This window comes from Nanorana parkeri, unplaced genomic scaffold (genome assembly GCF_000935625.1).
Source record: "Nanorana parkeri isolate BGI_ZX_2015 unplaced genomic scaffold, ASM93562v1 scaffold143, whole genome shotgun sequence".
Taxonomy (NCBI): Eukaryota; Metazoa; Chordata; class Amphibia; order Anura; family Dicroglossidae; genus Nanorana; species Nanorana parkeri.
Genome location: NW_017306411.1, coordinates 981,878 through 998,765, shown reverse-complemented (window position 1 = coordinate 998,765; position 16,888 = coordinate 981,878). Strand labels below are relative to the sequence as shown.

The 16,888-nt window shown below is 41.9% G+C and overlaps 1 protein-coding gene across 1 annotated transcript in view; it reads left to right on the top strand.

Moving 5' to 3' along the window:
• The window catches only part of RNF149 (ring finger protein 149), a 47,139-nt gene that overhangs the window by 10,826 nt on the left and 19,425 nt on the right, over positions 1-16,888 (top strand). Inside the window, exon 2 of the mRNA XM_018554146.1 lies at positions 14,599-14,849. Within this exon, the coding sequence (XP_018409648.1) occupies positions 14,599-14,849 (251 nt within the window). The remainder of the gene's footprint in view (positions 1-14,598; positions 14,850-16,888) is intronic.

Genomic DNA, 16,888 nt, shown 5'->3' with positions numbered 1-16,888 from the left:
GGTCACCTAATCTTTTAAATCATTCCTTAAGTGTAACTGTACCTTTTTAGCAGTAGAGGCTCTGGCATTTGATTGTTAAATGACCAAGGACTTGGTGTTATGTGGGGAAGGGGCTCAATCTAGGCAGAGGTCATCGACCCATGTACAGCCTGAACCTAGAATCCAGGGGACTCCACAGGGACTTAGAGATAGACTTGAAGACAAACACAAGTCAATGAAGGCAAAACAAAATCCTGCATTTTAGTGGTTTGCTTCAGGTCCAGTTCACTGCAAATTTAGATCACTTGTAGTGATTTCCTCAAAAAGTTCATGTTTTCTTTAACTTATTCCCATTCTTGTATCATTTTATATTAGGTAGAATCTACAAATCTAATAGCTACTTGTGTTTCAGTGCAGTCACTCAATATAAAAAGAACACAAACCCCTCATCAAAAACCCGTTGAGATAACATTCCTTATTTTCAACCAGTCAGGCTTGACTGGGAATTGCGTACTGAGAGCAACCACAAGACACATGTAGTAGTGATGATTTTAGAGAATGAAGAAAGCCGTGGCAAATAAAAGCTGCGCTGGACCGTGGACAGGGAAAACTGACCTTTCCATGTTGTGATGTGCTATTATGTATTACTGTCAATACGGAGGCCATAGAGGTTTGTTGATGTGACTTTTGGGTTCATTGTCAGTGTTGGGACTGGAGAGAAGGAGCTCAGGGACTTTATCCATTATCTTCAGCTACAGCACACAGAGGGAGGCATCTGGGATTTGTTTAGAATGAGCCATAAAGTAGACCTGTCCGCCTCCTTTTAAAAGTCATATGGTGGGGACCGTACTATCCTTTAAAGAAAAATCCACTTACAAATGCCCACAATCTAATGTTGTACACATACACATAATAAGAATACGCAGTCAGTCAATCGTAACACCACACGATGTACACAAGGTATCGTCACATGCAGGGGGTTTAAAAATACTTTTAGGCCTTGTTCACACCAAGCGTGGAGCAGGTGCAGAGCAGATCAGTTGCAGACCGGATCAAAGCTGCGTCCAATGTATTCCAATGGTATTTTTTGCTCCAGTTCACATTGCAGCGCGCAGTTCCAGAGCAGGCTAAAAAACTGCAGCAGGCCCTATTTTACCTGCTCTGGATCTGCAAACGCATCAAAAACGCATGCAAATGCCTGGAACGCACTGAAAGCCCATTTTGAAACTCAAAAAAACATTTTTTTTAGCCAAAAACGCGTCAAAAACACGCCAAAAATGCATCTAAAACACTAGCGTGCGTGTGCAGAAACCTGACCGGATCTGCTCTGCAGTTGGTGTGAACAACGCCTTAAGGGTTGTCATGTAGATATAATGCTAGTAGTACGTTCCATATTTACAGGAATGCACAACTTCAATTTGTCACAATGATACAATGTTATATTTATTAGGGGTTTCTGAGATTATATGTTTATGTGCATTAATGATTTTAGTGAAAATATAATTTGTGAACAATTTGCACAATTATGCAATGCACTAAATCAGGAGGAAGATATCTTTCAAAAACACAGTGTAAGGTTGCCATACACTGTGTGAATGTGGGGCTGCCGGCTCCCTTTCGGCCGGCATCTCTCAATCAGCTGATCGAAGGAAACGGTTGGAAAATCTGCCTGCTGTGTTCGGATACTCTGACCGGCCGGCATGGTCTACAGCCAGCCAGGATTGTAGATCGGGTGAGTATAAAGGTGGCCATACACCTTACAACCATTGCACGACTTTCGTTGTGCGATGAATGTAAGGTGATTAAAATTTCGTACAACCTGCCCATCATGGACAGGCAGACTGTACTTGCGACCATCGCAAGTCCTCCCGGCTGAAGGGAGGGCTTGCAGATGATTGCAATGGTGAGCGGGCAGTGTGCGCTTGCGCACCTTGGGGCGAGCGGCTTTCGTCTTGCGATCGCACTACCAACCAGCTTTTCTAGCGTGCTCAGTATATGAACATTGTACGACCGTACAGTAAAGGCGGTCGCACGCTGTCCATCAACCTTACGATTATCGTACGATCGCGGGATCAGCCGCGATTATCGTACGATAATCGGCAGGTGTATGGGAACCTATACACTGTTCTTTTAGCTCCCTGGACAAAATTTGAACTTTTATCTGCCTGGAGCTGTTCTTTAATGAATCATGCAAAGAAAATTAGACTTTTTTTGGGTGAGGCTCCTGTGGTGTGTGTGTGTGTGTGTGTGTGTGTGTGTGTGTGTGTGTGTATAGATATATATAAATCTAAGGCAAGTCAAGGTTCTAAATATACTTGTTCCACAGTGACAATACGGCGGTGACCACACACGCCTACGTGCGTCTTTCAGGAAGCCCTATCTAAAAAAAATCTCATTGAGGTGTGCAGCATTGTTGAACCTTTTCTTAGTAACCTCCTGCATACACCAGTGATTTTGTGCTGAAATTACAGCTTTACAAAGTCTCCACATCCTATATAAGGTTGTAGTTTTGGTGTGTTTATTTCAGTAGTGTTTTCCGACTAATCTAAAACCTATGAGCCATTAGCAGGGAAAGCGCAGTTTAGTTTTCTCCTCCTGGCAGCTCCTGTGGAACCATTAGGGAGGTGATTGTTGGTGGTGACTGTATCTGTTATCAGACTGTGCAGTTCACTAGTTAACCATTCTGTCTCTGGAGAATCAATGAATACGATAGCTAGGATGGGGCTAATGCTGCCGTTTCCTTGTGTCATTGGATTTCAGCTTTGAATAACAGTATGGGGATCATGGCAGTTTGTGTCTGTCTTTTAACACCAATGTCAGGGATTCGTTTACCTGTACACCTGAATGTGAACCCGACTGCAAATACTACTGTTAAAATATTTATTCAACGGACAGCAAAGATCAAAGGGGTTTATCCTTATTTTTTTTGTCTTTTCTATGTAAATAACACATAGACTGTGCATATAATAATCTCTATGGTCAAATCTTACCCTACAAGTTAAAGTGACACTGAAATCAGGAGTTAAATCTTAAAAATACACTCAAGTACCCTAACTATTAAATAAAATGCATATTATTTGTTTTATCACGCAGCTGTAGATCCTAAAATCCTCTCTGAATTGGTGCGACACTGTCCCTTCTTGAGGGTGACTACTTTTCTTCCCCATGGTCCCTGTGTGTTGTAAAGTGGCCACCACTCCAAGCTCACTCCTGTGTTGGACTACAATCTCATGTTTAGTTTACTATTATTATTATTATTATTATTATACAGGATTTATATAGCGCTAACAATTTGCTCAGCGCTTTACAAAATAGTGTATTTGTATTGAGATTGTAGTCCATCACAGGAGTGAGCTTGGAGCGGTGACTACTTTACAACACACACAGGGACCATGGGGAAGAAAAGTAGCCACTCTCCAGAAGGAAGGACAGTGTCAGCACCAATTCAGAGATGATTTGAGGATCTACAGCTGAGTGATACACAAATAAGGTCCATAGTTGTTAATAGTGAAGGTAGTTGAATGCATTTTTTTTAAGGTTTCATCCCTGAGTTTACTGTCTCTTTAATGGTCAGTGGGTTATAGAAGGGTCCTCCTACACAGATGGTCTTCTTATAGTGATGGTGCATGGGAGAAGGGACCCATTACAGTGGAGGTAAGAGTTTTGGGTCACTTTAATTTTCTTTGTTGATCCAAATCAAAACTCTACCTGAAAATGGTTGCACTCCCGGGCGCACGAGTGTGAGCAATATAACCAAATGTATATAATATAGACCTTTTATTATAAAAATAAAAACATTTGGGGAAAAAAAAATTCTTCTCGATTCGACATCATTGACCCACAAAATGCCATAAATCTCTCTAGGGACACAGCAGGACATATACTAATGTTCTCCTTTTGACCCAAAACTCAGGATATAGCGGGTTATTGCCAGCTATATGCTGACAGCGCAGAGCAACACTGCAGCCGGGACGGATTCCGACAATGTTGTTGGGATCCATCCCGCTGGCTCTCCTGTCACTCTGCCTCTAGACCCTTTGCCATTGGTCTAAACTATCCACAGAGCTCATGACTCTAACACAGAGTAGAGGCTGTGACATCTCTTGCCTCACTAGTTAGGTTACACACGCAGTGGGGAAGCCCGCTGCTGTGTTACCTAACTACCTATCAAAAGCCGTATGCAGCGCTGCCTGTAACTAACAGGCAGTGCTTCGTCTATGACAGGTTACACAGTGGGGAGGATTTCCCTGCTATGTAACCTGTAACAAGCCGCTCTGAATGGAGAAAAAGCTGTCAGCTTCAGACTTGAAGCTGACAGCTTTCTCCTCTATAATACTTGGTGAGGCTCTGCCTCCCCTGACCGCACGTCCCTGGATTTAACAGATTACTTGCTTTACACCATGGTCCTGTGAATGCCTGTGGACTGGTCAACTTCTCTCCAGCACCAAAATATTGGTGCTGGTCTTGTGTTATATGTGATATTGGCAAGAAGTACAGTGACAAGACTGATTGAAGACTGGAAAAAATTAGCCCTTCAGGGGGTCATCACAACTAAAAGTGACTGGGGGGAAGAAGACTGCCGGGATATATCTATCCCTATCTCTATCCTATCTCTATCCTATCTATCTCTATCCTATCTATCTCTATCCTATCTATCTCTATCCTATCTATCTCTATCCTATCTATCTCTATCCTATCTATCTCTATCCTATCTATCTCTATCCTATCAAACTACATATTAGATACTTCTGGTTATTTCACCTAAAACTCAGGTGTGCAACCAGATTAAGGCTTTTCATGTAGGATCTTAAATTCCTTGCAGAAAAGCGGCTCCAAGTGGTCAGCCTCCATACTTGTAAGCCTGCTGTGGTGCAGACCTGACTCATTGGTAACCTTTGCTGATAGTAGTGTTTGTAATATGTGTTGTATGTGATTTCTGTTAATCCTAATATTTTGGAGCAGTGTAAATTTAGGGCCGGCCTTCTACAGTTGGGGCTATTGGTAACTACGGCTCCGTTGTTTGTCGAACAAAGAATTGCTGATTTCATACTTCATACTTTCATACATAATAGCAATGAATGCCAAGCTGAGCATTGAACGATTTTCTATAATATCCCTTTGTGGTGAATTTCTTGTCGTTCTTCAACTCTTCAAGGTTATTGAATCTTTTAGTACATAGTTAAGGTAGTTATTTTTGGCTTCTGATTGATTTGCTGAATTTCTCTAAATAATGCTGGTCAAGATTGGACAGATAATTGAGGCACTTAGTCATAAAATCAAACCGCTTAATGGTGTCGTATTAAGGTCACATTTCTCTAAATATGAAACAAAGATTGTCAGAAAATGGTTCCTAATAGCGCTTCTCTTTAGGTTTTGACATATTCAATCAGTATGTGGTCAAGGAGGTGTTCTGCTATGGCTTTAGTGATTTCTCTTTATGTTCATATCTATCACGTATTTAAAAATATGTACACCCTCCAATTTAGACTTCAATAGAAGGGTTTATGCATGCCACACTTGTGCGGCATTAATGCTCTGAGGGTAAATTGTGAGCCTTATAATATGTCAAACCAGGGGTGGGTGGACAAATGAATATGGAGTTCAGGAGCTAGTCAATCTAGGAGCCAACAGGATTTTTTTTTTTTTTTTAGGAGCCAGATCCATGGACAACGACTATAGAAAACCTCAAAAGTTGAAAGGAGCATTGGCTACTGGGTCCTGGGATGTGTCCAGCCCTGTGTTAAACCCCAACTTCACCAAGCCATTTTTTTCCAGTATATCTCCAGACAAAAATAATGTTTTCACTATGAATAGACCTTTTCTCCAATGGGTACTTTTCTTATAATTGTCAATCCTCAGCTCTCTTTCCTTCCCCCACTTACCCATTTTTCTCACTTCCTGTAGAAGGCTGACATTGCTGCAAGACCTCGATCAAATTTCAGTAGCATGGCCACCTTCTACCTTCGTCTGCTCTCTATTATGTCTGCGCTTCCCCCTGATGTACTGCAGTTGTCACCATTCAGAAAGCACAGACAACACATATTATTATGCAATTTTTGCAGTTCTTGCCTGTCCCACTTTGGCTTTTGGGAGCCGCATGTGCTTCTGGGAGATGTAGTTCTGGATGTGAGGAGGGCATCTTCTCTGTGATATGCCTGCCTACAGCCCTGCCTGAAAGACTAGGATTGGGAAGCTGAATGGTCACCTGACCTTAAAGGAGAACTATGAGGTGAGTGATTTTCACTCCTCCTCCTAGTTCGAGCCGACGTGTGACAATGTAACTGTCGAAAATCGGCTCTATAGATCGGGAAGTGAGCGAACGCATACTGTCGCTTGCTCACTTTCTGATCATCTCCCCGCAGAAAGCGGGGACAGTTACTGCTCCCCACAGGGATTCCCCACCTCCCCTCTCAGATCCTCCAGCGCGGACTGTAGATAGGCAGAGCCCACTGTCACTCACGTAGCTGGGTGGATCTCAACAGTATTGTCGAGATTTGTCCCAGCTGCAGCGCTCTCTGTAAATAGAGAGCTGTAGCTCGCTATATACTAAACTTTAGGGTCACGGGAGGACACTAGTAAATGTCCTCCCGTGACCCTAAAGAGAACTATGGGATTAAAAGGTTATCCCATAGTTTTCTTAAGCAATTTTATTAGTTTTTTTGCAAGTTTTGGTGAAAATGGATTGTTTGTGTAGTACTATCCACGCAGTACAATAATGCGTAGAGTGTAGCTTTGCTATACAATTTTCTTTTCCATATAGTGTGTAAGGGCTTGAACTTTTTTGATGCGTTTTAATTGCTGTGTGTGACTTGCTAAGCGGAGATGACTTGCTAACTGGCCATAGTGTCACTTGCTCCCAAGATTGAACTGTCTGGATGGCGGGCTTTGTTGTATATTTGGCCAAACTGTCTAGCAGGAGAGATAGCTGGCTTTCCAAGCCGAGTAAAGCTGGCTCTTGTGAAAGGGTCACAACCTATCTGTTATGCATGAAGAGCATGCTGCCCCATTTAGTTGTGTTAATAGGAAGGATACCATAGTGCACAATACACAAATGTACGTTTAATGCTTTAGTGGATACAAGGTCCACTGTTGTATGTATGTGCTGTTCATAGACAAAAGTGAGCAGCACTCATTATCTACTTGTGTTGCTAGGCTCATCTGCCTCATAGACCCTTGCTTTCAATGTGGTGTTTGTTATGCTCTGGATTCCACATATGCTACTTTGTCATACCACATTGGAAAAGGACAGTTGCTATCTTTGTTTTAGAAAGTTCTTGTGTTGCTTCTGCATATAAATCAGAATGGATATACAACTGTACATTGTATCGCTGTTATTTTCAACAATTCACATAGTGTCTTGTGCTCTGATTATTTATTTCAGAATCTTTCTCTATTGTGATTCTAGAAATGGTGTCTTGTCAGAAATCAGAGGGGTTTTGTTGTTTTTCGGACTTGCATATTTTTGTTTTTTAAAGTTCCCAACCAGGTAGGCACCAATTTATGTACTCTGTGTCTCCAGCAGTACATTGTACTGTGATGTGGATATTCGGTACCAAAATGCTATACTAGTCACAACCTGCTACTTCTATGGAGGGTGTCCAATTGTTCTCTTGCCACTCCCCCCCACAGCGCAGAACAGTGGACTTGCCATTGTAACAAATCTGCCCTAATGCTATGCTCCCCTGAGAATATTCAGACTGTGCTAATCCCATAGCTAGAGTAAATACCTTTTTTAAAGGACCTTTTTACATTACTATTCTGAAAGAAGTCCTATCCTTTTGTTTCTGTTTCTCTAGCCTAATGCTGGACATGCAGCTTGGGTTTGGGATGGCATAAATAACTGTGATCTCTCACATGCCTTAAATCATTGTGAACTTTTTTGGGACTGTAGAACCTGAAATTTAGCCTGGATTAAAAAAGGCAAAACCAATCGCAAAGTGATGTAGCTCCCTACAGACTCCTATGGGGCTGTGTCCTGATGACAGAGAAGGTCGGGAGATGGTCTCAGTGAAATCTGTTGGAAACTACATTTCAACCTGGACATCTTCTGTGTGAGCCAGTCCTGGATCAAAGTAAATTAATATGGGCAGGGAGAGGGTAGAGTAGTTTAAGTAAGGGGAAGACATGCAAAAAGGATACATGCACTTTGTTTTTAAAGTGCATTTATCCCAGGGATGGACAATTTATTACGGAATTTAAGAGCCACTTTGTCTAATCCAGGAGCCAGCAGGACATTTCATTAGGAGCCAGTTCCATTGGCAACATCTGCAAAAAACCTACCTCAAAAATGAGGTGCCAGCTGTATATTTTAAGGAGCGTTGGCTACCTGGCACCTGGATTTTGTCCAGCCCTGACTTTTATTCTTTAGGTTATTCAGGGCTGTCATCCTGATACTCATACTCCCCAAAACTTTGAAGCCCTGTACTGCATCTTCCACATGTTGCTGTTCACAGGTCCCCTTAAATTTCCTATACAATGTCGGTTTTGTATAGTGCAAGGGCTCATGCACAATGTGCAAGGGCTCCTGCAGTAAATAACTGGTATAGTGTTCCAATAACTTACAAGTTTAGAGAAGTCCAGTATTGTTGACTAAAGCTCTGCAGGGCCATTAATGAAAAGCAGTTCCTGTCCACCAAGGAGGATTTCTTATAGTCTAAAGATATGGCTTCATTTTTACAAGTAATGCAACAGTGTTGTGTGAAGTAATTTGGTGTTTTAAAAAGGTGCGCTCAGAGCAAGCAATAATATATAGTGTAATAGCAATTGTATAATTTTCAGTAGAAAAGGGAGCAGTGCACTGACTGTGAGTGTGTCAGAGTTTAAAGTAAGCCTGTGCTTTGCTCATTTAGGTGTGCTTTAATCCCCCTTCTCAGCATATACTTGTATCTCCGTTATTCGTGCTGGAAGCCAAGAGCAATACATAATACTGCCAGGCAAGGAGCAGGTGATGCCTTATGCTGATGCAATCAGTACTATTACTTGGAGACTCCATAACTCTGTGCAAGCTAAAACTTTGGCTGATATCAGATGGGCCACTTTGTGGCTAATGATCCTGCTGCTGGTGATCTGTTGACATGGCCAAGGGCAGTTCGCCTTTGGCTACTTGGCAGCTAAACGAAGTGGCAAGGAAGGAGAAGCAAGACAAGTGTGTGTTACTGGGGAAGACTTATTTAAAGTGGACCTGTTGCAGGGAGGAATAGACCAGTGGTTCAGTAATTGCTACAAGGGCAGACTGATTTGTAAGCCTTTGAGATATGCCCATCTGGGGGCAGCCTGGATCACCAAAGGAACCTGGCAAAGTAGTACCTGTAGAAAAGCATGGCTGGACAAACACTCACCAGGAACAGCCCACGTTTTGTTAATGAACAGTAATCTAGCTTTGATTTCCCACAATTGCATTTTAGAGGCCATTTTCATATCATGTTTTTGCACCTTTGTCTAAGATTACCCAATGTAAGCTAATGTAGATGGGAATGTCAAAGAAAAGCAAAACCTTTTAATTCTCCCAGTGCTGATAAAAGAATCCCCACCCAAACTAATATAAATAAATAAATAAATAAGCAATCTTCCTCTTTCGGCTCTGATGTGGTGTTTGATGTGTCAATTAAAAGGGGAGAATCACATGAAGAAAGCTTAGCTGCAGGGCTGCACTCTGCATTTCACACACTGGCTTTTGTTCCAACAGAATGTTAGAACAGCCTGCTCCAAGGAGATTAGCAAGCACACAAAATGGTGACAACCTTGTGATTACAATATCTGGAAGATTGGGTGCTGCTATTAGAAAATAGTTCCGGCTGTTCAGAACAATGCTTTCAATCCTAATAGGAGCTGCTGGTAAAAGTATTGCCAAAATATATGCCATATGTAGTATGGGTAATAATAATGAAGACTCATTAGTGTAGCTTTTTCCATTACTGTTATTGTCATTCATGTATGTATGCGGGTGAGTCAAAATGATCGGCACTCTGGCCGTAGAATTTATTTTAATCAACTTTTAGAAAAGACAAATTATTTTTCCACATAATCTCCTTGCTTTTCAATACCCTTTGTCCATCTGTCAACAAGCCTTCATATTCCCTCATTAAAAAATGTTTTTGGCTGAGCTGCGAGCCACAAATGCACCGCTATAGATACATGGCAGCCGCACAACTTATAACTAGCCTTTCGTAGCAAGGTGCACATGGAAGGGCTTACAAAAATACAAAACAGAAATAGCCCAGCACACTTACCACCGAGCCTGCAACAAAACCAATGTGTCCTGTCTAACAGTATGCGTTATGACAGATTGCGCTGTCTTCATCAGAGGGGAATCTTTGTCCTCGTAGGGCTGCTTCCAGGGGACCAAACGGGTGAAAGTCCGATGGAGCAAGATCACTTGTCTATTCGACAGAACATTTCACATTTACGTTCAATGTTATCAGCCGCGGGCGGCCGTCACTTGTGCAACCTTCCTTGAACTTTAGCCATTCATAAACACTTTCTCCATACTGCGCACAAAATATTTGATAAATAACAGCACCAGGCACACCATGGTAAGGCCACAAAAAACTAATCACTGCAGGCTGACCTTCTTTGGGGCAAATCACAAGTGGGGCATCCATTTTTTTTTTTTCTCGCACCGCAGTTACAAATGAACTGACGTAACACATTCACAAGTGCACAGCAGTGACTGGGGAGACAGTAGCTTTGAACGGAAAGCGCTGATAAGTGCGGCCAACAAAAGGTTTAATATAACCAGAGTTCCGATAATGACTTGCCCACATATTATGATCATTTATAGCGAGTAGACAGATTTTATATGGAAACGTGTGCTTGAAAAATCCTAATTTTATTTTGAGATGTAACACAAACCGTGTGTGTGTGTGTGTGTGTGTGTGTGTGTGTGTGTGTGTTTTAGAGTATAACACCACTTTTACTAAGTGTAATGCTTTTGTAGCCTGTGGAAAAAAAAATATGTTGCAATGGGTGTACAAAATAACCCAAAACACACCACTACTGCATGGCTTCTGGTGTGCGCTGTGAAGCAAGCAGTGCAATGTGCCTATTTTAGTACATCACACAATTTACCTTTTTTTTTTTTCCATTTAGCTCTATTCACGGCATTGCGTTGTGTTATGGTGTTGTGCGTTGATTAAAAAGTACCTCATGTCAGGGTTTTTTTTCTTTTCTTCTTTTTCACCGCATACCACCTTAACTTGGTGAACTGTCTTATCAGAAAACAAGGACTGCCCTGTACAGGTGATTTCATACTCTTTATAAGCACTGCAAAAAGAAAGATTGTATATATATGTGTGTATATATACACATTCTAAAAAAGGAAAAACGGTATTTAAATTGCAATACTCAATATATAGCGATAACAAAAGATGAATACAAGTTGTGTTTGACTTCTGCAATTACAGGAGGTGTTCAAAGTAGTTATCATTAGCGTCCAGACACTTCTGATTACAGCAAACTACTGCTTGAGCAACGTAGACCAAAGTGTCCACTTGTAGCGTTGCGCTATACTTCAACAGAGTTCTCGAATTTGAAATACCACTTCGAAATGGTCTTGCGCTCCTCGAACGGCAACCTTCTGCCATTTTCTTTGACTGTCCTGCGCGGTGACGCTAGCATTGATTAACGCCATCTTGTGAGCGAACGTCATACTACACTGCTACCTTATTTCAATTCAACTTTGAAAAGTAATACATAGATAACATCTCTTTTAAAATGTGTATACATTTGTTTGGCACCCCCTGTGTATGTATATGTATGCGTGTGTGATTATATATAGAGAGATTATATATATATTATTATTATTATTATTATTTTATTTTTTTTGCCCTAGTTTTCATCAACTCATTTCACAATGGATGGTGGTATTCTTATGGTTTTGTTTTCTTTCAGCAATCTAATTTCATATAGACAATAGTGTATATGGTTAAACCGCTATAATCGAGTTAAAACTCCTTTCCGGTATAAACAGGCAACAGTGACCAGGCACCGCAATGGAAGTTTTCCTCCTCAGTACGCACTGCGTGTGTCCCTGGGGGTTTTTCTGACATAGTTTTGCCAAGAGAGGTTGAGTCAAGCTGTTTGTATGTTCAGCTCTCTCCCAGCACCTGTCTGGACATCTGTCTTGTACAGGAGCCTGGCCTATATGGATGGCAGTGTATGCCTCATGTAGTTATTAGCCCAGTATTTTTTCCATTTTAATTTACATTTGTGCATTGTTTTTGCAGATTGGTATTTTTGACTAAATGGATTCCAGCTATCTTAGTGGTTTATTATTATACTTTTTATTTAAATGTCCTAGGGCATTTTCCTCCCTTGAGTTTATTCCTGAGTTTGCAGTTCCTGCTCTGCATCAGCAATAAATGATTCTCCGTTACCAGCTCTTGTGTTGCTCAACTCAACAGAACTTCCATTGTGTGTCAGATTAGAGGAGCCTCGTGTTGTCTGGCCTGAAATACAGAGAGAACAAGTTGGTTGGGCTCATTTAGTTATTTTAGGTATCTATATTGGTGTTCACTGTAAGAGCATTGATGGAATGGCCATTAATTATCTAGGATGGGCCAGTTGTGGTAATTGACTTTAGAGACTGTAATAGCAACTTTACACATTTAGTGTTGGCAGATGAGCATTTTAAAAGCCGGATTGCCTAATCAATCAATTAATAGGAGAACGCATACCAACATACAGTAAGCCTGTTCAAGTACCTTTTTTTTTTTTTTTGTAACTGTTTAAAAGAAAACCTAACGCAAAAATCATAGCTATACCAAACCTCGCCAAAATGCCCTGATACCTTCTACGATACCGGAACTTCCGGTCAGAGGGAGATTTCCTCTGACTGGCAGTGCCATGAGGGAACATGGCGCCGGCTTCCTGGCCAATCAGGAAGCCGGGCGGCGGGTAACGACTCGCCGCCTAACTTCCTGATTGTCCGAGAAGCCAGCTCCATGCAGTTTGGCCGGGAAGCCGGCTTCCCAGCCAATCAGCATGGAGCCGGTCAAACCGCATGAAGCCCCCTTCCTGGGCAATTAAGCCGGGAAGCTAGCTCCATGCTAGCGTAAGTACTCTAACGACGAGTACTGAAATATAAATATCGGTAGTCCAATACCGAAAAACTGGTATTGGTGCATCCCTTATATAATATAAAATTTGGCTTGTTGCTATATACAACACTCCACTGGGACTTGCCTAAGGCTGGCTACACACAGAGTGAATTTTTGGTGTTTCAGCATGAATCTGGTGAAATTTGCTCCGTTGGTGACCCCATTTCCTGAACAGAACTCACTGCATTGCCCAGCGCTGCCAGTCTAACACTGTTGGCATCTGTAGCGGTAACCTAAAACCCAATTTTAATGTCAGAAATTGTTAAACGCAGGAAGAGTGAAGCAAGTCGCTGACCGAATTGGGTCCATATTTATTGTAGCTCAGCCTGCCCCTCGTATAGTAACAGATTTGCCATTAATTTTTATGCCTGTGTTTACAGCATCTGCTTATGCAGACCTAAGCAGCAACAGATTTACCAATGTAACTGAGACCTACTTTTCCTGAAAACACTGGCACAGTGAAAAGAGGTCAGGGGCAGGTTTTATAGTGTGCAGTCCTGCTTTTACGCAGCAACGTGGGAGAATTACGACTCCAGCTGTTTGTGTAAAACAGGGGCAGTTAAACTTCAGCCCTTTAGCTGTGACGAAACTACAAATCCCATAAAGCTCTGACAGCCACATGCTTGACTCCCAGAGGCTGGGGCATTATGTGATTTGTAGTTCCACTACGTTGCTGCTTAAACAAAATAATACCTTTTTTTTAAAGAAGAACTCTGGGCAGAAGAAATCTTAACCCTTGCAGTGGGGCTACCCCCACACTGCAAGGGTTAAGTGCTTGTTTTCCTCTAAGGTCACAAATAACAAAGAATTTACTTATCCGAACTTCGGCTGCTAGACTGGTCCCCGCAGCCTCTCTCCTCTCCTCTGGCGATAGAATGTCCCTTGGCGTCTTCATGTCCATTATTCTGTATTGGAAGTGATGACTCGTGGGTTCTTATACCGCTGGGGTGGAGGGGGAGGGGGGTTGCAGGGACAGGTCTAGCAGCCAGGCAGATTGGGTGAGTATATCTTTCTATTTTAGACCTTAGATGAAAATGTTCACTTAACCCTTGCAGTGCGTGGGTAGCCCCACTGCAAGGGTTAAGATTTCTTCTGCCTGGGGTTCTGATTTAACTATCAATGGTTGAAATTCAGGGTGTTTTGGTTATAAAATAAATAATTTTTGCCTTTTGTAAGCCAACTTTTTGTGCAGATTTAGGTGGATTGACTGTTTACAGAATAAATTCTAAATGATATTTCAGTAATAGTCTACCCATCCTTTTTTTTTTTTTTTTTTTTAGAATGCGTCTGCCTGTATATCTGACTTTGTACCTGCCTACCTAGCTTTATCATTTAAAAATGTCATGGAAACCACAGTACTCATCATCTTTTTATTTAAAGGTTATTTACTCATCTTTTTTTTTTATATAGACAAGTGTCAGACCTAGTTTGTATTCTGTAGACTCCGACGATATGAGTTGTATTCCAATCCTTTGTGTTGGCTTTGACAATAATTGCATCTTATTTTTTGGTCTCTTTGCAGGAACTGGCAATACAGTTGTAATAATGGTTGGGTATCCTAAAGGCATGGATATCATGGAAGTCTTAAGAAGACAAATCCCAGTGAAGATGATGATTACTGTAGGCACTCGCCATGTCCAGGAATATATTAGTGGTCAGTCGGTAGTATTTGTGGCTATTGCCTTCATCACCATGATGATCATTTCCTTGGCGTGGCTCATTTTCTACTACATACAGCGTTTTCTGTATACAGGAGCTCAGTATGGAAATCAGGTGAGCATGGCTAGTGATTTATTGAAGATATGATTTTTTTGGTGCACAGGTCATCCGGAAGATTCAGTAACAGGGCTGTCTAGTTTTGATAACAATTAGCAAAGGTGCTACGGTAGTGATGGGCTGCATCCTATTAGGGAGAGAACAGTTCTATTTTGCAACAGATTAACAACTACGATTAGGGAAAAGGATTGAATTGGAGGAACTAGAACAATGTTTCTCCACATTTTTCAGTCATGGCACCTTATAAAGCTGGCCATACACCTATAGATTATTTGCAGATTTTCTGTGGTCAGATGGAAAAAGTGCAACAGATTCCTCCATCTACACTTAACTGTGTGGATGGTAGAATCTCCCTCTGGCCAAGCCTCAGTATCTTGCGACTCGGCCCCGCTGGCTCTCAAAATACCTGAACAATGCCTGCATCCAATAAGACTGTTCAAGTGTTTTGAGAGCCACTGGGGCCAACTAGAAAGATACTGAAACTTGGCCCAGTGGGAGATTCCTCCATCCACACAGTTTAGTGTAGATGGAGGAGCATGTCGCACTTTTACCATCTGACCATAGAAAATCTGCAGAAAATGTATGGCCAGCTTAAAGGTTTGCAAAATCTTGAGGCACCACAGTCTAAAAATATAAAAAGACGATGTGTGGTCCTTCCAAAATGCATACCAGATCCTTATTTGAGATAGGGGTCCGGTATGGACATTTAGGGGGACTCACTCAAAAATGTGGAGTTCCCCTCTTCACATTGGATCCTCCACATCAGAGTCCCCCTTTACGTTAGGAGCTCCCTCCTTTCACATCAGAGCCACCCCTATCACACTAGGAGCCCCAGTTCCCCTCTTTCACATCCGAGGCATGACGTTGTGTGAAGACAGGACACTGGTTGAGGGGCTGAACTAGAAAATTGCATAGCTAGGGAGTGGGATATGGCGGGGGTCATGGGGTTGGGGTAGAAGGTGGGGTTGGAAGAAAGCAATAAGGATGCTCTAGGGCAGATGCTACTTTTTAAATAAAATGTGGTAGTAAAAGGAATGAACTAGAATTGCTGATGGCCAAATATAATGATATAGTAATCATTATTATAAACCTGGCTCCATGAATCTCATGAATGGATAATGACCGAAAAGATGTAGTGTGTTTAGGTAGGATAGTGTAGACAGAAAAGGGAGGGGTGTGTCATTAGATGTTTAAGACCGGCTGAATTAACATTTCTAAATGTGTGGAGTTTTTATTGCCAATCATTACAGATTAAAAGTTACGACTAATGTATTTATCAAAGTTTATTATAAGTCACCACCCAAAAATGACTATGCTTGAATGTTACATGATGCTTCAAAGAGAGAAGGCAATAAACAAGACTTGTATCCTGTATATAAGAGAGTCCAGCCACAAAGATGTTAACTAGGGCATAGATGCAAGGGGCTATAGTAAAGAATGCAGATTTTTATCAACATTGCACAACAGCTGGCTTATACAATGGACATAATGGATTAACTATTTAAAAGGGGGCTAGGTTGTAACTACTGTAGAGAGTATACATACTGGAAAGAGAATTTCTGTGAATAAAAGGAAATGTGCTTGTCCCTCTGTCCAGTCAAAGCACCATAATTGGCTTCTGGGGTGTTCTGATTGTCCAGTAGGCTGGGTGGGCTGGAGCTAGCTCCTAGGGTTGCCACCCATCCAGGATTCACCCGGACAGTCCAGGTTTGGAATCCTGTCCTCTGATATCAGCCCATCTCACACCTGGGGCACATTATTCTAACCGGACTTGTGGCTAGCCGCAAGCTTGCATTACGCGCGCTGGGCCGCTCTGTCTCCAGTCCATCGACTCGCCCTCCCTCTGTTTTTCTCCTCCACGGCTGGGTTTTGGTTGGGAGGAAGTGACATCAGGGAGAGAGCGGAGAAGGAGAAATCATCCTCCGGCAGCTGACACGGAGCACTTTCGTCTGGGCCCGCCCAGAGTCTTGCCTCTCTACTTCTTACTAACAGGTGTTTATTACATCTAATTAAATATCAATTGAAATGGGGGGGGG